Source organism: Felis catus, chromosome B2 (genome assembly GCF_018350175.1).
Source record: "Felis catus isolate Fca126 chromosome B2, F.catus_Fca126_mat1.0, whole genome shotgun sequence".
Lineage (NCBI taxonomy): Eukaryota > Metazoa > Chordata > Mammalia > Carnivora > Felidae > Felis > Felis catus.
In genome coordinates, this window is record NC_058372.1 from 62,822,964 (window position 1) to 62,845,237 (window position 22,274).

At 36.6% G+C, this 22,274-nt stretch overlaps 1 protein-coding gene across 2 annotated transcripts in view; it reads right to left on the minus strand.

Annotated features, from left to right (window-relative positions):
- The window catches only part of LMBRD1 (LMBR1 domain containing 1), a 113,928-nt gene that overhangs the window by 75,099 nt on the left and 16,555 nt on the right, over positions 1-22,274 (minus strand). For both annotated transcript variants that reach the window (XM_023254088.2, XM_045057716.1), the window contains exons 4-5: positions 11,149-11,246; positions 8,955-9,022 (exon numbers count right to left, since the gene is read on the minus strand). In XM_023254088.2, coding sequence (XP_023109856.1) covers positions 8,955-9,022; positions 11,149-11,246 — 166 coding nt within the window. The remainder of the gene's footprint in view (positions 1-8,954; positions 9,023-11,148; positions 11,247-22,274) is intronic.

Genomic DNA, 22,274 nt, shown 5'->3' on the forward strand with positions numbered 1-22,274 from the left:
AATATTTTATCAGTTTCTTCCAGTCTGTTCTCTTTGTAACTACTCTAGTTTAGACCCTCATCTGTCAGCTGAACTATTACAATAATTACCTAACTGGTCTTCCTATCATTTATATTTCAATTCTCCAACCCAATTCCCAAATGCCCCTTTCAAATGCATCCTTCATGGTGTTGCAACTCTTAAAATAAATTCATATATAATTACTTTCATGCATTCACAAACATAAATGTATATACATCTTCACTGTCTTTCAACTGATCAGCAGAATAAAACTGGAAATTTCTTAAACATTGTATATAAAACCCAGAGTTCACCTTCCTGGCTAATGCCATAGCCTGTCACCCACACAAATACCTGAAACGTCACAACATACTTTTTTTCTGTACTGTGAGAGTTTAAATTCACATTGTATGTTTTAGGTCATTCTTCAAATACTCCATGCTAACTACAGCCTCTCAGTTACCACAATGTTATGAACTCAACTGGTCCCCTAAAATTCATATGTTAAAGCCCTAATCACCAATTTAATGGCATTTGGATATTGAACCTTTAGGGAGGCAATTAAGGTTAAATGAGGTCCTACAGGTAAGGCTGTAATCCAACAGGATTGGTGTCCTTGTAAGAAGACGAAGAGACACTAGAGAGCTCTCTCTCCCCCTGCTAGCACAGAGTAAAGACCATGTGAGGACACAGTGAAAGGGTAGCTATCTACAAGTCAGGTATCCTCACCAAAAACCAAATGTGCTGACACCTTGATCATGGACTTTTAGCCTTCACAACTCCAGAACTGTGAGAAAATAAATGTTCACTGGGTAAGCTACCCAGTCTGTGCTATTTTGTTACCACCGCCCAAGTAAACAGTTATAGATTTTGATACCATAAAGTGGATTCCTACTGTAACAAATACCTAAAAATGTGGCTGTCTCTTTGAAATTCAGTAATGGGCAAAAGCTGGAAGAGTTTTAAGGTGCATGCCAGAAAAAGCCTAGGCTGCCCTGAAGGTGTGAAAAAAGAATAAAAGAAAAAAAAAAAAAAAAAGTCCCAAATGGAGTCACTTGTGCTGAATCCTACCAATATTTAATACCTAACCTAATTGCAGTTGCAGCCTCTCCCAGGAGTGGAATTAAAAAAAAATTTTTTTTTAATTTTCTTACTTTATTTTTGAGAGAGAGAGAGAGAGAGGGGGCTTGAGCAGAAGAGGGACAGAGAGACGGAGACACAGAAGCAGGCCCCAGGCTCCAAGCTGTCAGCAAAGGGCCCAACACGGGACTCAAACCCAGAAACCCAGATATCATGACCCCAGCCGAAGTCAGACCCCCAACTGACTGAGCCACCCAGGGGCCCCTAGAAGTGGAATTTTAAACTAATCAATCTGAAATTTCCTAGTCAGTACTAGTCAGGTAATCTGCCTGATAAAATCCCCTGCCTTCCCCTCAGGGAAGGTGACCTTCCCTGAAACAATTCACTCTTTGAATTTCCTTATCTCACCAACTTCTCCCTCTAGAAGCCTTCCATGTTGCATTAACTCCTTAGAGCTCCTTTCTATTTGCTAGATGGATGCTGTCCAATTCATGAATTGCTGAATAAAGCCAACTAGATCTTCAAATTTACCCAGTGGAATTTTGTATTTTAACAAAGAGACTATTGATAAAAAATATGGATGCTAAACACAATTCTAGGAACAACTGAAAAAAGAGCAACCATTGTTGTCTTAGAAAAGACATAGATCATCTCATGAATACAATGTTGGTAGAAATATGGCTGCTAAAGGTCATCCAGGTAAAATCTTAGCTAGAAATGAAGAGCATATTATTGGAAACTAAAAGAAAGAAGATAACATGTTCTACAGTGACAAGGACTTTTGGGCTGAATTGTTTTGTGGTTCTATGAAAAGCAGAACTTTTAAGAGATGAAATTGGGTACTTAGCTGAGGAGGATTCTAAGCAAAGTGTTGAAGGAGTAGGCTGGTTTCTCCTTATGGTTTACAGAAAACTGAGAGAGGAGACAGGTAAGGTAAAGGAACTGTTAAGCAAAAAGGAACTGGCCCAAAAGTATTGTAAAAAATAATGAAGCCTGTTCTAAGATGGTGGCTGAACAGGCTGATAAGGAGATTAATAAGGGTGGAAACCACGGATTTAATCAGCCATCTCACCAGAAGCCAGGAACAATGGTGGGATGATACTAGCAGAAACACTGCCAATTTGACATAAAGGGAACACAGATGGGGCAAAATAAGGAAGGTTATGAGATTTGGGGGATTCACAGGACAGGATAACAGAATTATTTAGCTGAGAACGTGCTTTATCCTTCAAGAAAAAGTATCCAAAACAATTCAGTTGTAATGAGGGCTGCCACTCCCACTATAGGCCCAGGGAAAAGGCTGCTTCCTCTTCTATTTCCTCAATTGTGGCCACAGGGCAACTGCTGCAAGGAGTCAAGGGAGCAGGACCTATGCCCAGAACTAAGAGGATAGGCCCAATACCTAGGGCGATAGTAGTGATTCTACTACCTACCCCTCAATGGGCCTGGACAGTGGAGCATTCAACCAAGGATGATTATTCTTGAGCCTTAAGATCGAATAATTTGCCTTGTTAGGTTTTGGATTTGCATGGGATGCATAACCCTTTCATTCCTTCCAATTTATCCCTTTTAGAATAGAAACGTCCATCCTATGCCTGTCCTACCATTCTACCTTTGAGGCACAAAATTTGTCTGTTTTCACAAGTTCACTGCTAATGAAGAATTTTGACTCCTTTGACTCAGACGGATAAATCATACTTCGGGTCTCACCTATACTGGATTTAGAGGATATTTAGATGAGACTTTAGACCTACAATTGATGCTAAGTTAACACTTTGGGGGCTGCTGGGATGGGATGAATGTTATTTCACATGTATGAAGGACATGAATTTTGGGGGGCCAGAGAACAGAATGTTATGGTCTGAATTTGTCCTCACAAAATCCCTATGTTGGAGCTCTAACCCCAAATGTGAAGGGTTTTGGATACAGGGCCTTCAGGAAGGTAATTACTTAAATGAGGTCATAACGGTGGGATCCTAGCCCCATGGAATTGAGTCCTTTAGGAAGAGGAAGAAACACCAGAGAGCACTCTCTCCCCGAGTGACAGCACAGAGGAAAGATCCTGTAGGACATGATCTGCAAACATCCTGATCACGGATTTCTAGTCTCTAGAACTATGAGAAAATAAATGTCTATTATTTACAGCACTCTGAAAAGACTAATACACTATACATGCTATTCAACTTTTTTATTTAGTCAGCTGATCAATTTCCACTCCTCAAACTTCAATTCAAATATTATTCCTTGTTGGTCTTTCCTGATTCTTCAATGCAGAATTCCTATTATATGAATAGGAACTTGCTGGGGCACCTGGGTGGCTCAGCTGGTTAAGCGTCTGACTTCAGCTCAGGTCATGATCTCACAGGTGGTGAGTTAAAGCCCCACATCTGGCTCTGTGCTGACAGCTCAGAGCCTGGAGCCTGCTTTGGATTCTGTGTCTCCCCCTCTCTCTGCCTCTTCCCTGCTCATACTCTGTCTCTCTCTCTCTCTCTGTGTCTCTCTCTCAAAAATAAATAAAATGTTAGAAAAAAAAAAAAAAAAGGATAGGAACTTGCTACTCCATCATCAAAACCTGGTACCTATCTCTTATTACACACTTAAATGTTATAACTCAAGTTATATATTTATGTCTCTCTCCCCACTGTGAACCTTGAGGAAATAAATAATGACCCTCCATCTTTATCCCCAAGACTTTGCACACTACCCAACAAAGTGCTCCAAAAATGTTAGTTGCATGAATTAAACCTCAGCAATGTTTTTGCCATAAAATTATCTACTGTTTTAAAAGAAAAAAAAAATCACTTAACAAAAATGAGGAGTAGGTCACCATCAAGAAAATTTCAGGAAATTTAATCAATCACTTAACCTAAATGTATATACCTCATTCAAATGTGGTAATGAGAAGAACACTACCTTGGGTAACCAAAACAATTACTAGTCTTTTATTCACAAATTTCAGGCTTGTGAAATACAGGAGTCCACATATGTCCTTTTCTATCAGTGCTCTCAGCTAAAGATCTCAAATATCAATGAGAAAATAGAGGCCAAAGAGGAATACTTTTATTTGCACACAAAACCTAAGAACCTACCTGTACCTCTTTTCATTTTTATCGTTCTTGTAACAATGGAGGAAATATCCTTCCACCTTAATCAAAGCCTTCCACCTGTATGGGTGCTTTTCTATGCCATTCTTTCTCACCTGTTATCCACCATGAGAGCCAACATTATCAATTCAATTACAAAAGGACCATAGTATTGAGAAAGGCAGGAGGTAGCACAGGGAGTAACACTTAGCAATTCTTCAGCTTATCTTTCATATTTTACAAAGGAAAAAAAAAAAACCTCATTTTCTCATTGGAGCTAGATACTGCTATTGGAAGAGCAGAGACTAAACTCTGACTTTTCTAATGCTTAATCTAGTGGCTTACTCATCATCTCTTCCTGAATGCCTATAAAATGTACCATGAACTAAACTGAGCTTCTGATACTCTCCCATCAAACCTGCTCCTCCTTCAGAAGTGCCTATCTCAGTTGATGACAACTTCACCTTTCTGTGTAGCAAAGAATTTGGCCTTGCCCAAAAAGAGGTGTGAATTTTGCCCATGGCTCCACCAGGTACCCAATTATCATGCCTCATAGGAGTATGTTTATTTAGGGCAGGAGCTGGCAACACCCAATCTTAAGTCGTGGGTCAGAAAGACCAACCATATGATTTACGGTGGTGGACTCTAGGTCATATGGCATCCATTGACCTAGAGGCTGAGATAACTTTGTGGGCAATCAATCAATCAGACTTGTCTACATAATAGAGTCTCAATAAAAACTCTGAATGTTAAGGCTCATGTGAGTTTCTCTGGTTGGCAATACTCCACGTATACAGTCATACATCAATGCCAGAAGAGTTACATATCTTGAGGACAATGGAAGCTTCATATAATGGAATCCTTCCAGACTCTATCTTATGCATCTCTTCTTTTGGTTGATTTTAACCTGTATTCACTTCTTATAATAAATGGTAACAATAAACATAACAGCTATCAGTGATTTATTTAAATCTTTCTAGAGAATTATGAAACCTAAGAATGGTTTTAGGAATTTCCCAAAGTTGCAGTTGGTGTTAAAAGTGAGAGAAATGTTCCTAAGACTTTGCAGTTTGGCTAAAAGTAGGTGCACCCTCAATCTCTCTTTCTCTCACACCCTACCTATCTATCCTATCAGAATATCCTGCTGGCTCTTTCTCCAATGGCTACCATCATGCCTTGCCATCATGCTTCCTCACAGATCTCTTATTTCTACCCTTAGCCCCGTAATGTCAAATCTCAAAACATCATCCAGGGATCCTTTTAAAATGTCAGATTATGTTCCTCAATAACAAAACCTCTCTAATAGCTTCTCATCTCTCCCACAAGAAATGTCAAAGTCCTAACAAAAGCCTATGATATCTTACTAAATTTGGCAGATCTAGTTACCTCTGACCCTATCTTCAGCTACTGCAGCCTTCATTCACTCCACTCCAGCCACACTAGTTTCCTCACTTTGTCTCAAACATGCCAGGGCTCAGGGCTTTTCATCTGCTGGAATGCTCTTCCCCCCACAAATATTCATGGCTCTCTCACTTGCTTCAAATGTCTTCTCAAATATTAACTTCTCATCAGTGCCTTCCCTAACATTTCACAACCTCAACACAACCTATTTTTGTATATTTTCTTTCTCTGCCCCTCTAAGCCTCTCTTGAATGTATGCCATGAAGAAAAGGAGTTGTCTTTTCTGTTAAGTGCTGTTTCACCAGCACCTTGCACGGTATCTGCAACATAACTAGTACACAATAATATGTGGGAAAAAAGTGAATGTTACAGTCTTCAAAATAGCTGGTCAAACTGTCGCTTCTTGTTATTGGTATATTTGCAAGAAACATTTGCTTAACTTTTAGTATACTGCTTCTAAATAAATAAATGTTGGGGTGCCTGGGTGGCTCAGTTGGTTAAGCATCCAACTTCAGCTTAGGTCATGATCTCACAGTTCCTGAGTTCGAGCCCTGTGTTGGGCTCTGTGCTCACAGCTCAGAGCCTAGAGACTGCTTCAAATTCTGTGTCTTCATCTCTCTCTGTCCCATCCCCATTCATGCTCTGTCTCTGTCTTAAAAGTAAATAAAACAGTAAAAAAAAAAAAAAAAATTATAAATAAATAAATAAATAAATAAATAAATAAATAAATATCATCTAGAGATCTGTTAAAAATATCAGAATCATGCAAAATGTTACTCTAAATGAGGATTGAAGGTAATCTGCCATGAAAACAATGAGTAAATTTAAAAATATACTTCCGGGGGAGCCTGGATGGCTCAGTCAGTTCAGTGTCCGACTCTTGATTTCAGCTCAGGTCATGATCCCAGGGTCATGGGATTGAGCCCTGTGTTGGGACTCCTCGCTGAGCGTGGAGCCTGCTTAAGATTCTCTCTCTCTCTCTCTCTCTCTCTCTCTCTCTCTCTCTCTCTCTCTTTCTCTCTCTCTCTCTCCCTACACTTATCCCCCATTCAAGGTCTCTCTCTCTCTTAAACACACACACACACACTTCGGATACCTTTTATCTGGGACAGATACTCTGGCTGTTATAAAGATTTGTGGTTTTACTGATGGTTCTCAGTTATGCTCTAAATCAGGAGCTGGCATAGGGCGCCTGGGTGGCGCAGTCGGTTAAGCGTCCGACTTCAGCCAGGTCACGATCTCGCGGTCCGGGAGTTCGAGCCCCGCGTCAGGCTCTGGGCTGATGGCTCAGAGCCTGGAGCCTGTTTCCAATTCTGTGTCTCCCTCTCTCTCTGCCCCTCCCCCATTCACGCTCTGTCTCTCTCTGTCCCAAAAATAAATAAAAACGTTGAAAAAAAATTAAAAAAAAAAATAATAAAAAAAAAATAAATCAGGAGCTGGCAAACTTCTGACTGCCGGTGTTTGTCAATAAAGTGTTATTAGAACTGAGCCACGTCCTTCTGTTTGCATATTGTCTACAACTACTATAGAGCTACAGTAAAGTTGAGTAGTTGCCACAAAAACCGTATCGACCTCTAACTTAAAAAACTACGCTTTAAGAAAGTGTGCTGGGGCACTAGGGTGGCTCAGTTGGTTAAGCGTCCAACTTTGGTTCAGGTTATGATCTCATGGTTCACGAGTTCGAGCCCCACGTCAGGCTCTGTGCTGACAGCTCAAAGCCTGGAGACTTCTTCAGATTCTGTGTTTCCCTCTTTCGCTGCACGTCTCCAGCTTGCGCTGTCTCTTTCTCTCTCTCAAAAATAAATAAACATTAAAAAAACAAAAGTTTGGGGCATCTGGGTGGCTCAGTCTGTTAAGCATCCGATGTCAGCCCATCATGAACTCATGGTTCATGGGTCTGAGCCCTGCATCAGGCTCTGTGCTGACAGCTCAGAGCCTGGAGCCTGCTCTGCATTTTGTGTCTTCCTCTCTCTCTCTGCCCTTCTCCCGCTCATGCTCTGTCTCTCAAAAATAAATAAACATTTAAAAAAAAATTTTTTTCAAGTTTGCTGATCTCTGTTCTGGATAATTTATGTTTCTAGAGAAGAGATTTTCACATTAACTTTCACATTAACATAACTGGCTTTTTTAAAAGGCCAAAAGACACTTAAAAAATATATTCAATACCTAAAATAAATAGAAACACTGCTAAAAAAATGTTCTTTCAATAAGTACTCTTTTTTCATGACACATCAAGGCAGACAAAGAGTACGGGAAATATGCCTTGATTATAAAGCATTTGTGTTCTAAGAACTCAGAACAACAAAGGATTACTGACCAATTTTATTCCCACTACAAATTGCATTTGATAAATGCTACTTTTTATTTATTGAAGTTTCTGAGATCAAATTACAAAAGGGAACTTTTAAAAGCTTATTAGCACCTCACACATTTCCTAACATTAAAAAAAAAAAAAGAATCAAAACCTATTTTAATAAGGAGAAATGTCTTCCATTAACAAGGATAAATGTTTTCCAAAGAGAAAATTTTAAATGTATAAAAAAAATTGTAAAACTTTATTGATATTAAAACGTTAAGGAAGAAGATTTAAGAAAGGAACTCACTGACAAACATTAATTCAAAGATTTAGACTGATGCATTGGATTTGAAAAGATACACAGATGGGTTTTCATCAAAGAACTGTTTATAAAAATGGAAAAACTGCAAACATCATAAATGTCCAAGTAGTCGTCACTAGAAGATTAAATAAATTGTATCCTTTAACTTTCATGTTTTTTTTTTAATGTTCATTTATTTATTTATTTTGAGAGACAGAGGGAGAGTGTGAGCAGGGAAGAGGCAGAGAGAGAGAGAGAGAGAGAGAGAGAGAAAGAGAGAGAGAGAGAGAATCCCAAGCAGGCTCTGTACTGTCAGCACAGAGCCCAACACGAGGCTGAAGCTCACAAACCATGAGATCATGACCCAAGCCAAAATCAAGATTGGATGCTTAACCAAATGAGCCACCCAGGGGCCCCTAAATAAACTGTATCCTAAAAAGAGAATGCAATACTGTCAAAAATAATGAATCCACACTACTATCCTAAAGACATACCTAAAATATGTCAGCAAGTAGGTTATCAAGAATTACATAAAATGAAATCACATTTCTGTAAAACTATAACATGGAGGGCATATGTATGGGGGGAAGGGCACTCTGCATGTATCTGAGCACATAAAAAAATGTCTAGGCAGAACAACAGACAAAAATGGATAATTGTGGTTACTGCCTGGTGATGATATAAAAGGTGGTTTATTCTTTTTCTTATATTTTCTTTCTACATTTTTCTGAATGAGTCTTTATTATTTCCATATACTATTTCCATTTTCAGGGGGGAAAAAATCAAGACTTACCCAACTAAAAGAAGAAGTGCACAAATTACAGCAAATCCCAAAGTATACTTGAATGCTGTTTTAATTTGCTAGATGCCAAGGAGAAAAAGTATACCATTTAGTAAGACCTTTAAAATATAAAATATTCTTGCTACAGTGTAACAGTACTTTCATATCAAATGTACATTTATATTCAACTGCATAAAATTTCCTTGTTGAAAAAAAGAATCTTAAAATTTAATAAAAAACAATATATATGCCACATTATAAGTATCTCTGCAAACCATACTAGATTTTAAAATCTTTTCAATGATTAGACCTTATGAAAATCAGTACTCAAAAACATAATCAATTCTTCAGTGAGCATCATTAGTAAAATTATCAGAATATTTAATAAAATATTCCCCCAAACAGGAAGCAATCAGAATTTATAATACCTCTCCCCCAATTCATTGAAATGGGTTATAATAATTGCAATAAATATTTAATATGCATATATGTGTATATACTTTATATATAAAATATGTATTTATATAAACCAAAAATATATAAAACATATATGTAAGTTTATAAGACATCTATCATTATCTTTGTTCAAAGACAAAGAAAAATACAAAGCTGGATATTCTAAATATGAAAAGACAAGTTAACCTCAAAGAAAAGGTTAAATTGGTAAAAAAAAAAAAAAAAAAAAAAAAAAAAATTTGTCTCTCAGCCTAATGAAGTCTCTAAAAATCACTTTTTATAATTTAAATTCATGCTTCATATAAACGAATTCTTCACAAAGGACTTAAGACAGTCTTTAGGAAAAAAACTAAAGGTTAAGGAGGATCTTAAGATCAACCAAAGAGTTGGGGAAGATGAACTTTAGAACAAGTGAAAAGAGAAAGCATGTATCTCATTTAGTTTTTAACATTAATGTCCTAACCAGCACTGTACCTTACATATGTTGAGTTTTCAAATAGAGTTACACAGGTATCTGCAAATAATTAATTTTGACTTTCTTTATAAATATTTAAACATCTTATTTTTTCTCTAACAAATTGTACTTTTTACCACTCAGGTAATCAGTTAAAATATTGTTATGTACTTGCTCCTGATCTTAATGCAAATACTTTAAGGTTTTAATAAACCTGATTAAGCATAATTCTGGCTTTTGAGTGAAAACTGCATATTTTTTTTGTGCTTAAATAAAAATATAACCAAGGTATAAAACAAATTCCTGTAACTCAATAAAAAGACAAAAGACATGCCTTTTATGCTGCTTTTTTCCCTTAAATCAGAAAAAAACTATTCAATTTTAGCAAATACCTTTCAACATACAATTTCTTTGACCTATTAAATTACTATATATTAATAGGTGTGCTGATTCCAAATTACCCATGTAATCTAGAGATGGGCCCAACTCAGTTATACTATATTAATGTATTTTTAAGATACCTCTGAATTAAATTTGGTAGTATTTCAGTTAAGATTTTTATACCAATATTAAGTGACAATGGTCTGAAATTTGGAACATGCATGTATGTTATATTCATCAGGTTTTTATATGAGTGTTATCCTGGATTAGTAAAAATTGTCTGCAAGTGTTCTTTACGTTCTAGAACAAGGGTCAGCAGACTGTCCTGTGGGCCCCATGTAGCCTGCTTCCTATTTTACTGGATCACATTATGCTCATTAAGTATTGTCTCTGGCTACTTCTACAGTACAAGAGCAAAACTGAGTAGTTGAGACAGGGACTATATGGCCCACAAAGCCTAAAATGTTTACTCCGTGGCCTTTTAGGGAAAAAGTCTGCCAATCCCTGTTCTAGAACTGCTCTAAACAAGTCACATGTGGCTATTGAGCACTCGATATATGGCTAGTTCAAACTGAGATGTGCTGTAATGTAAAATACATTTTAAATTTCAAAGACTTAGTGTGAAAAAAGAAACTTAATATCTCATTAATAATGTGTTTTGCCTCTATTTGAAATTATAATACTACTTGGAACCTATTACATCAAATACAATGTATCATTAAAAATAATTTCAACTGCTCCTTTTGACTTATTTTAATGACACTATTAGAAAATTTGAAATTTCACACCTGGCTCACATTGTATTTCTATTAGACAACACAACTCTATAATAAATTCAAACAGTCATGTCATCCTTTGAGGAAATAATCTTTCCTCGTCCCCCTAAATTGGGACCTCTAAAATAAACATACTTACAGTGCATTTACTGGTATCATCATCATCCTTTTCTTCATAGTAGAAGTAGACAAAAGGGATCCAGAAGAACACACAGAATAATATAACAGAATATAAGGCTGTGGAAAGAAATAATAGACTGAGTTCTACAGAATACATATGAACTTAATAATTGTTATACATATATTCTTATGTGTGTGTATATTAACATACAAATTAACTTAACAAAATTCACATTTACATACCAAATTTGCTCCCCCATCTGATCTTTATACCTGTAACTCTATGTTTATTTGTAATATCCAAATCAGCCTTTTCTGATCCCTGTCCCAAGAAATCAATAACACCATCATAATTCAAATTAACTAGGGGTCAATTTTCAGCAATAATAATGATAACAACTGTGCCTATAACAAGTGTGACGGCTAACATTTGAGCTCTTACTATGTACTCACCACAGTGCTAAGAACTTCCTATGAACCACCTCATTTAAGGGAATGTTAACTTTTATATTCCTTCCAACTTAAAATCAAGTAAAGTTGACAAAACATTTGCCAGTCACTCAAGTTAAAGAAACAGCTATAACTGATACTGTTCTTTTGGTACAAATAATTTCCTCAACCTAAGTTTAAAATATGTAGTGTTATAAAACTGATCTTATACAAATCAAAACTGAGAAAAGTTAAGAATGGTAAAACAGTAAAATCAGATTCAAAGTTAACAGATACAAATTACTATTTATCTGCTTTAAAATAATACTAAAGATACTCTGACCCAGTAGCCAAAGTATTTTTTAATTCAGTCTAAAACTTAAAATTTGAACAGCCAAAGTATATTTAACAACAAAAACAACATAAACAACTTTTAGAGGCTTCATAAACCTAAGAAACGTGTTTTTAAAATTTTCTGTGAATTTACACTTATTTGCATGTACGTAAGTTCATGGAAAGAGGGACAATATAATTATATAAGACAATCACAGGATAATAATCATTATACTCCTTTGTAAAAAAAAAAGGATTTGTTAGTAATGTATAATATAACCTCAATTACTTTACTGTTGAAAAGAATTATTATATAAGTTAAAGAATTTTTAAACATGATCTTAATACTTGCTAGCACTATCTCATTTATCTGGAGGCCACTTATGAAACAGCCCCCATGAAATGCAGCATAGCTATAAAACTCAGCAAACAGCCCTAAATAATCAATAGAAAAGTAAAAGGTAATTTTTATTGAGCAATCATAAAATAACTGTCAGCAAACTAAATTTGGGCACTACAGATGTTTAGTGAAATATATGCAGTCTTGCGGCTCTGGAAAACAGTGTGGATGTTCCTCAAAAAATTAAAAATAGATCTACCCTATGACCCAGCAATAGCACTGCTAGGAATTTACCCAAGGGATATAGGAGTGCTGATGCACAGGGGCACGTGTACCCCAATGTTTATAGCAGCACTTCCAACAATAGCCAAACTATGAATTCAGCCTAAATGTCCATCAACTGATGAATGGATAAAGAAATTGTGGTTTATATACACAATGGAATACTACTTGGCAATGAGAAAGAATGAAATATGGCCTTTTGCAGCAACATGGATGGAACTGGAGAGTGTGATGCTAAGTGAAATAAGTCACACAGAGAAAGACAGATACCATATGTTTTCACTCCTATGTGGATCCTGAGAAACTTAACAGAAGACTATGGGGGAAGGAGAGAGAAAAAAAAAGTTAGAGAGGGAGGCAGTCAAACCATAGGAGGCTCTTGAAAACTGAGAACAATCTGAGGGTTGATGGGGGGTGGGTGATGGGTATTGAGGAGAGTACCTGTTGGGATGAGCACTGGGTATTATATGGAAATCAATTTGACAATAAATTTCATATTAAAAAAAAGAAATACATGCAGTCTTTTAATATTATGAGAAACTATTAATGGCAGTAACTCTTTAAGGGTAATGAACACTGGTGTTTCTATCACAAGATTGAGAATACAGTTAACCCCTGAATAATGTGGGTATTGAGGCACACTCCCTGTAGAGATGAAAATCTGCATATAACTTTTGGCTCCCCTAAATCTTAACTAATAGCCTAATCTTGACTGGAAGCCTTACTGGTAACATAAACAGTCAATTAACACACAGTTTATATGTTACGTGTATTATACAACACATTCTTACAATAACATCAGCTAGAGAAAAGAAAATGCTATTAAGAAAATCATAAGGAAGAGAAAATACATTTATAGTACTGTACGGATTTATCAGAAAATATCCACATTAAGCGTAACTAACAGTTCAAACCTGTGTTGTTCAAGAATCAGCTATAGTTATTATTAATATTTCTATTATAAATCTAACAGCCAATGGAAATAACACATAATCCAAATGTAACCAAAATAAGTATTCTAAAAACTTTAAAATAAAGTAAAAATAAAAGGGACACAACTACAAATCACTCTAAATACTATTCTAATAATTATGATTAAAATAATCGAATAGGGACACCTGGGTGGATCAGTCGGTTAAGTGTTTGGACTCTTGATTTCGGCTCAGGTCATGATATCATGGTTATTGAGATTGAGCCCCTTTTTGAGCTCTGCCCTAATAGCTCAAAGAATCTGCTTGGGATTCTCTCTCTCCCTCTCTCTGCCCCTGCCCCACTCAAATGCTCAGGTGCATACACTATCTCAAAATATAAATAAATAAATAAATAAATAATCAATTAATCAAATAACATATAGAATAGGAGGAACCCTAAATTAGCATAACAGTTTAGTGGGCTGATAGCCACATCCCCCAAATTTTCATAAATTAACAGGTGCAATAAGGCTTGGCTTCACCCTCAGCATGTTGCTTATGTCTACTACTTGGTGGCTTATGCCTTTAGGTACCCAAATAGCCTATGGCTATTTCATAAACATTACTTGTATTCCTGAACTCCTGTGATCAATGATCTTGTAGCTACATAAGTTAACATCGTATTCAATTAGCATAACAAACTATAAAATTAATTCCTATAACTGATTAAAATACAAATAACCCATTTTTTAAAGTGGACAAAAGACAGACACTTCACCATGGAAGATATACAAAATGGCCAACAAGCATACTTTAAAAGGTCCTCATCGTTAGTCATCAAGAAGATGTCAATTAAACCGACAATGAGATACACATACCCAAAAGAACAGCTAAAATTAAACTGACAATACCAAGTGCTGCCAAGAATGTAGAGCAACTGACATTCTCATACTTTGCTAGAGGCAGGGTACAGTGGCCCAACACTACAGAAAACCGTTCAGTAGTTTCTTACCAGGTTAAACTTACAACTACCACATGATCCAACAATTCTATTCCTCTCTCAATGAAGAGCAGCAAAATATGCAAAGTGTTTCTGCCCAGAGAAGCCTGCTGAGGTTACAGAGTCCAGGGCTTTTACTGGGGCCTTGTAAAACAGGCACAATACAAAGTACATCCAAGCATTGGGTTCACAGGAGTTAGTCCAGGGTCAGCCACACAAGCAGGCCTTCCTGAAGGTAGGCGATAAGTGAACAGACTCAGGTGAACAACAAAAGTGTTCTCAGCAACATTATTCACAGTGGCCAAAAACTGGAAACGACCCAAGTGTCCATCAACAGGTAAACAGATAAACAAACTAAGTGGTATTACATTTAAACAAATGACTAGTATATAGTAACAAAAAAGAACAAACTACGGATACACACAAGGAATAAAACAAGCCCAGACACAAGAGTACATTTTTTGTGACTGAACTTAAGGAAGTTCTAAAACTGGAAAACTAATTTATTGCAACACAAGTCAAAAAAGTGGTTGTGGTAGCTACTGACTGTAAAGAGACATGAAGATGTACAGCAACTAAAATTTGCATATGTTGCTGACAGGAACATCCCAAAAGAGACAGTTTCTAGGAATCAACACCTGAAGGAAGGAAGTGGGGAACAGACACAATTCCGAGAAGATTCTATAATATCCCTTCAGCAGTCTGTGATTCAAAATACATGTAGAACAACTGCTCTAAATCTTTGCTTTGCTAACACCACACTCTAAATCAACTATCTTCTGACTATTCTTTTTCAGTGTCCTTCATAAAGATCCCTTCCTTTAGCCCATAAATGTTAATCTGTAAAGAAAAAAAAAACTAACATTTTTATGTGTTTCAGATTAGTTCCCTAATGTCCAGGTTGAGTTTATATACCCGTAAATTAAAAAAAAAAAAAAAAAAAGTTGCTGCTACCACTATCATGAAACAGAGAAATTGCTTCTTTTAAAGTTCTACTTCAAATTGATAATTATGTACAAAGGAAAATTATTCTTAACAGTGATGACACTCTGATATCCTTACATCTTTATAAAGTGTGCTTTAATTTGTAAATGTTTTTGTTAAAAGATTGCTACTAGCAAGTAAAAGATAGACTGTTTGGTTTAATAGTCCCACTAACATCAAAGAAAACATATTAACAAATTTTAGAACCTCATGTCCACAAAAATTGGCAAGAATTAAACTCATGAAACAAATTCTTTTTTAAAAAACTTAGCAAGAAAGCAGCAAAAACAAATGAACAGAGAGCAATCATGTCATGTCCATCTTAAAAGGATATGGACAAAAACTGGGTCAAAGAATATATGATAATTGTTACGATCTTTTCATATACACAAAGCAGACAATCTACCTTTTAAAAAAAATGTCTATCATTAAATTGCAACTCACAGGAAAATGAATTTGGATAAATTAGGCTTTTTTTTTTTTAGTTCATTTATTTTGAAAAAGAGAGAGGGAGAGTACACAAGCAGGGAAGGAGCAGAGACAGAGTGGGAGAGAAAGAATCCCAAGCAGGCCCCATGCTATCAGTCCAAAGCCAACATGGGGCTCAAGCCCATGAACCATGAGATCATGACCTGAAGTGAAATCAAGAGTCAGACGCTTTAACTAACTGAGTCACCCAAGTGCCCCAACTGGGATAAATCAGGCTTTTGAATTTTTAGACATTCTTTGTTCCTCCTAACTACCGATGAAAACACTAAAACAAAGGATAATTTAGTCAATATTGAGAGATATAATTAATCATTACTACAAAGCATTTTGTTTTAGAGGGTCAAAGTATAAAGATATTCTGGGAATTCTAAAAGCCTTCTAAAATTATCCCATTTACCCAGCTGAAAGAATCCGGGGTCAGGACTGCTAGCTACATATCCAAATACTCATTTTCATTTCAGCTGCTATGCCCCTTTTTGTCCTTCCCCTTTTCTCCAGCTTCCTGCCTGAAATGGATACATGACAACTTAAACTCCAGCCATCATTTTGGACTTTGGTAACTATATAAGATGGAAATCATGTACTAAGGATGGAGAGCAGAGGAAAAAAAAAAAAAAAAAACACAAGTTTACGACCCTCATGATGCCTTAGTACTGCCATACGATCCCTGAATAGCCCATTTCCAGACTTATTTTAAATGAGACTAAAAAAAAATAAAATAAAATAAGGACAACACTATACTATACATGCCATGTATTTCCAATCTGTTAACCAGCAGACAGGTGTAAGCCCTAAAACAGAATATGACACAAGAAATAGGAGAACCCAAACATTCACTCCTGAACTATCCAGAGCTGTTGGTAGCCTGTGAGCCATGAGTGTAACAGATCTCAATTAACTTTTACCACTGAACATGCTAGCATCATGAGATGCCCCAGAATCCCCTGGGTTTTAGGTATACCTCTTGCCTTCACTGTGTAGCAGCAACTCTATGTCCCCTAATAACCAGCATCAATCATTCCAGCCAACATGGTAACTATTATTGCCTGTTCATTTCAATAGAATAAGAAAAACAAATGGCTAGGTGGAAGTAATACCTCTAATTCAATGAAACTATTGTTTCATCCTTACTAGAAGTGCTTCCATCTGGCTATTAAGAATTCTAACCAGCAGAACTCAGTTATTAGAAACAAGTTTTGTGACTAGTTCATTAGAAATAATTGTACAAACTACCATACTCACTTCTATCCCTTAGTTATTAAACATGGGTACAGATTATGGGACAGAGTCCCATGTAATGCTCACTAGTCCATAGCATTCTCTAAAATAATAATAATAGTAATAATACAAATACTTCTCAGTTCATTTTATGAAGCTAGCAGGGTTTTCATATGCAAACCTGACAAAAATAATAAGATACAGAAATTTATAAACCAGTCTCACCTCTCAGTCAATTTTTAAGAGAATCCCAAATAAGGTAACAGCAAAACAAGTCCAACAAGAGATTTAAAAACCAAAAAAGCCACCATCATGACCAATCAAGGTTTATCCTAGGAGTGCAAAGTTGGTTGAAGAATAATTTACCTATGTAATACGTTACTTAAAAGATTAAAAAAAAAAAAAAAAAACACCTCACATGATTATCTCCTCTGATAAAATGTATTCAACTCAAATATCTAATGAGTATGTTCCAGTCATCGTTATAGGGTTCATGAATATGGCTAAATCAAAGCTCAGAAGTCCCTACTTTCATAAGAAAGATGGGGGGAGTGGAACTCGGTGGGAGAAAAAATAAAATATTTGGAATCACTGTGTGAACAGCTCAGAGCACACTAAAAAAATGTCTTAAAACGGTTAGAAAAACACAAACAACCTAACTTTTAAAAAGGTAACTCAAATAGAAAATTGAAAAAGCCAATAAATTTTTTAAAAACATGCAATTTCTTTTTCAAAATAAGAGAAATGAAGATTAAGGACCTATCATTTCACACTTGCCACACTGGCAAAAACTAAAAATACATAGCAGTATCAAAGTTTGGCATAGAGAACACCTGAAACTAATGTAACATTGTGTGTCAACTATACTCCAAAAAAAGTACACTATGGATTCTGAAACTACAGCCACAGTCTTGCCATTCCATATTATCCAAACAATATTAGCCTTGTCAGTAGTATTTAAAAAAATTTTTTTAACGTTTATTCATTTTTCGAGAGACAGAGAGAGACAGAGCATGAGAGGGAAAGGGGCAGAGAGAGGGAGACACAGCATCCAAAGCAGGCTCCAGGCTCTGAGCTGTCAGCACACAGCCCGACGTGGGCCTCAAACTCATTAACTAGGAGATCATGACCTAAGCCAAAGTCAGATGCTCAAGTGACTGAGCCACCCAGGCACCCCTTGTCAGTAGTATTTTATAGCAATATTTTAATCTCAGGTTACAGTTTCCTTGCTATTCCAAGAACTCAGATAATGCATGAACACTTTTTTTTTAAATGTTTATTTATTTTTGAAAGACAGAAAGAGAGAAAGGGTAAGGGAGAGGGAGAGAGGGAGAGAGGGAGAGGGAGGGAAAGGGAGAGAGGGGGAGAGGGGGAGAGAGAGAGAGAGAGAGAGAGAGAGAGCGAGAGAGAGAGAGAAAGAAAGTGAACGAATGGGGGAGGGGTAGACAGAGAGGGAGACAGAATCCAAAGAAAGTTCCAGGCTCTGAGCAGTCAGCACAGAGCCCAACACGGGGCTCCAACTCATGAGCCATGAGATCAAGACCTGAGCTGAAGTCAGACACTTAACCAACTGAGCCACCCAGGTGCCCCAATACATGAACACTTTTAAATGTTCTTTTTCTCCCCTTCATTTTGAAGGTAGTATATACTCATTTGGGTAATTTTGCAAAATAAAAATATACACACAAAATAAAACAGTTACACATAATTCAACTACCTAAATGCCACCTAATTTAACCTTTGGGATGTTTTCTTTTAGTTGTTGATTGCACACACAGCTTTTATTTTTATTTTCTATATAACTGTAATAGATTGGGCCAGGGGCCAGGAAACTACAGCCTATAGGCCAAATCTGGCCCACCACCTGCTTTTGTAAATAATGTTCTATTGGAATATAACAGCAAAAACAAAAACACCAAGTTTAGGATACAGAGCAATTGGAAGGATCACACCCTTTTCGTGGGAATTAAAGTGGTATAAATACTGAGGAAAACAATTTGTCATTATTTAGAATGTTCAAGATGCACATAACTTATGGTCCATCAATTTTATGTATGTATTTTGCACATACGCAACAGGAAATGTGTACAAACATGTTCCTCACACAGTTTTTAGTAGCAAAAAATCCAAATGTCCAGACTGATTACCATGTGTTACATTCATACACAATAAACTACACCTTATGCAAGAACACGTAAGAATCTCAGAAACATAAGGCTGAATGAAAACAAGTAATTTCGTATAAAGTTCAAAATGTAAAACCAAAGATACAGCATAGCAGATACAGCAAGGCAAAGCAAGGGATTAACAGACTAAAAAAGTCAGAATAGTGATTACTTCTAAGGGGGTTGGAGGAGAGATAGCACCAGGGAAAGGCACACAAGGGACTTCAAACTTTATATGTTACATGCTTAATAAATATTTTGCAAGTATAAAAGTATTATATGTTGACTAAACATCAAATCTGTCAATATTTGCAACACTGCTATGTCAGCTACATCTGGATTCTTGACCCAGAGAAACTGTGAGATAATGTTTGTTTTAAACTGCTAAATTTGGGTGTGATTTGGTACACACAACAGGTAACTACTACTGCTGTTAATAGTACCTCACTGATTCAAACAGCAAGGAGCATGATCTGACAGTATACAACTCAGAGAACAAAACTGTTTATAGGCTTTAACTTAGAATATGTAGTCTGAAGAATAGTCATTTTCCTTAAGGGTGTTTTTGTTTTTTTTTTTTTTTTTTTTTTGGTTGTTTGTTTCCTCTACTATTTCCACTTGGAAACAAATCCTTAGGACACTAAGTCTCACGGAGTCATTATCCAGAGAATGTCTTGAGCAAATGTAATCCAAAGCCATTTAGAAAACTCCCCCAATGATTAAGAATACAGTCTTTTAAGAAGGGGGAAGGAAAGCACAACTATCTCATCAAGAACTTCACAAAACTGAATCAAAAAAAAAAAAGTCCTCCAATTTAGTCTCAGTCCATCTTACCTAGAAAAGCAATTTAGAGATGTTTTCACAACAATAAAGAATCAAAAAAATGTGGGGCGCCTGGGTGGCTCAGTCAGTTAAGCGTCTGACTTCAGCTCAGGTCACGATCTCATGATTCGTGAGTTCGAGCCCCACGTCGGACTCTCTGCTGACAGCGCGGAGCCTGGAGCCTGCTTCAGATTCAGTCTCCCTCTCTCTCTGCCCCTCCCCCGCTCTGTTTCTGTTTCTGTCTCTGTTTCTGTTTCAAAAATAAATAACCCTTAAAAAAATATTTTAAAACAAAGAATCAAAAAGATGTAAATCTGATGAGATGTTAGGTCAATTCTAATTTTCCCGTATCATTGCACAGGGGTTTACTCTCTTTGCTCTCTTAGCTGATGTGAATTAAAACAACAGATACCAGATACCACATGTCTCACACTCCTCATACCATGAAGTAGATATTACTTTATCACCACTTCACAAGTGGAGTAGTCATAAAGAAGTTAAATGACTTCAAGGTCCCACAGTACTCATCTCAAACTAGACACTAGGAGGTTGTAAACCCTACGTTCAAAATGCATAGTAAAGACTCCAGGTACAACTTTTCAGGATTTAACCAACAGGGAGTAACGAAAAACTTCATAAAAGCCCTCTTAAGTGCTCTTAAGGCATGGCATAGAAAAGGCATGGCATAGAAATAGGAGTTTGAAAGTTTCTCGGTTCATCTTATTCTTCCTTAGTTCCGTAACTTACCTCATCCAAATATGCATACATCTATTTTCACTAGAGAAACACTGAAGAGCAAAAAGAACTTATTATAACACCTAATAATCTAGGATTCTTTGAATAAGAGCATTCGTATGGTGGACAACAATGCAGTAAATGCTTTTTAAAAAAATACAGATACACTAGATCCTCAAACCAGTAGTATTTGAAACAGCCCAAAACTATGGCCAACAGGCACATGAAAAGATGCTCAACGTCACTCCTCATCAGGGAAATACAAATCAAAACCACACTCAGATATCACCTCACGCCAGTCAGAGTGGCCAAAATGAACAAATCAGGAGACTATAGATGCTGGCGAGGATGTGGAGAAACGGGAACCCTCTTGCACTGTTGGTGGGAATGCAAACGGGTGCAGCCACTCTGGAAAACAGTGTGGAGGTTCCTCAAAAAATTAAAAATAGATCTACCCTATGACCCAGCAATAGCACTGCTAGGAATTTACCCAAGGGTTACAGAAGTGCTGATGCATAGGGGCACTTGTACCCCAAAGTTTATAGCAGCACTTTCAACAATAGCCAAATTATGGAAAGAGCCTAAATGTCCATCAACTGATGAATGGATAAAGAAATTGTGGTTTATATACACAATGGAGTACTATGTGGCAATGAGAAAGAATGAAATATGGCCCTTTGTAGCAATGTGGATGGAACTGGAGAGTGTTATGCTAAGTGAAATAAGCCATACAGAGAAAGACAGATACCATATGTTCTCACTCTTAGGTGGATCCTGAGAGACTTAACAGAAACCCGTGGGGGAGGGGAAGAAAAAAAAAAAAAAGAGGTTAGAGTGGGAGAGAGCCAAAGCATAGGAGACTGTTAAAAACCGAGAACAAACTGAGGGTTGATGGGGGGGGGTGGGAGGGAGGGGAGGGTGGGTGATGGGTATTGAGGAGGGCACCTTTTGGGATGAGCACGGGGTGTTGTATGGAAACCAATCTGACAATAAATTTCATATATTGAAAAAAAAAAAACTGGGAACTAACTGAGGGTTGATGGGGGGGTGGGAGGGAGAGGAGGGTGGGTGATGGGTATTGAAGAGGGCACCTTTTGGGATGAGCACTGGGTGTTGTATGGAAACCAATTTGACAATAAACTTCATATATTGAAAAAAAAAAAAAAGAAACAGCCCAAATCTGAACTCAACTGATCATGAATTTCAGAATAAACAAGCTATGATATGTTAATACAATGGAATATTTATAGCAATGACAATCAACAAAGTACTGTTACCTGCAATAATACAGATGAATCTCAAATATAATGCTAAACACTAAAGAAACCAAACAGAAAACAATATATACTATATAATTCAATTTACATCTACACAAAAAATGACAGCCCAAGAATCAGTGTCAGAAGAAGGAAGGGTCTCTAGGATAAAGTGATAGGA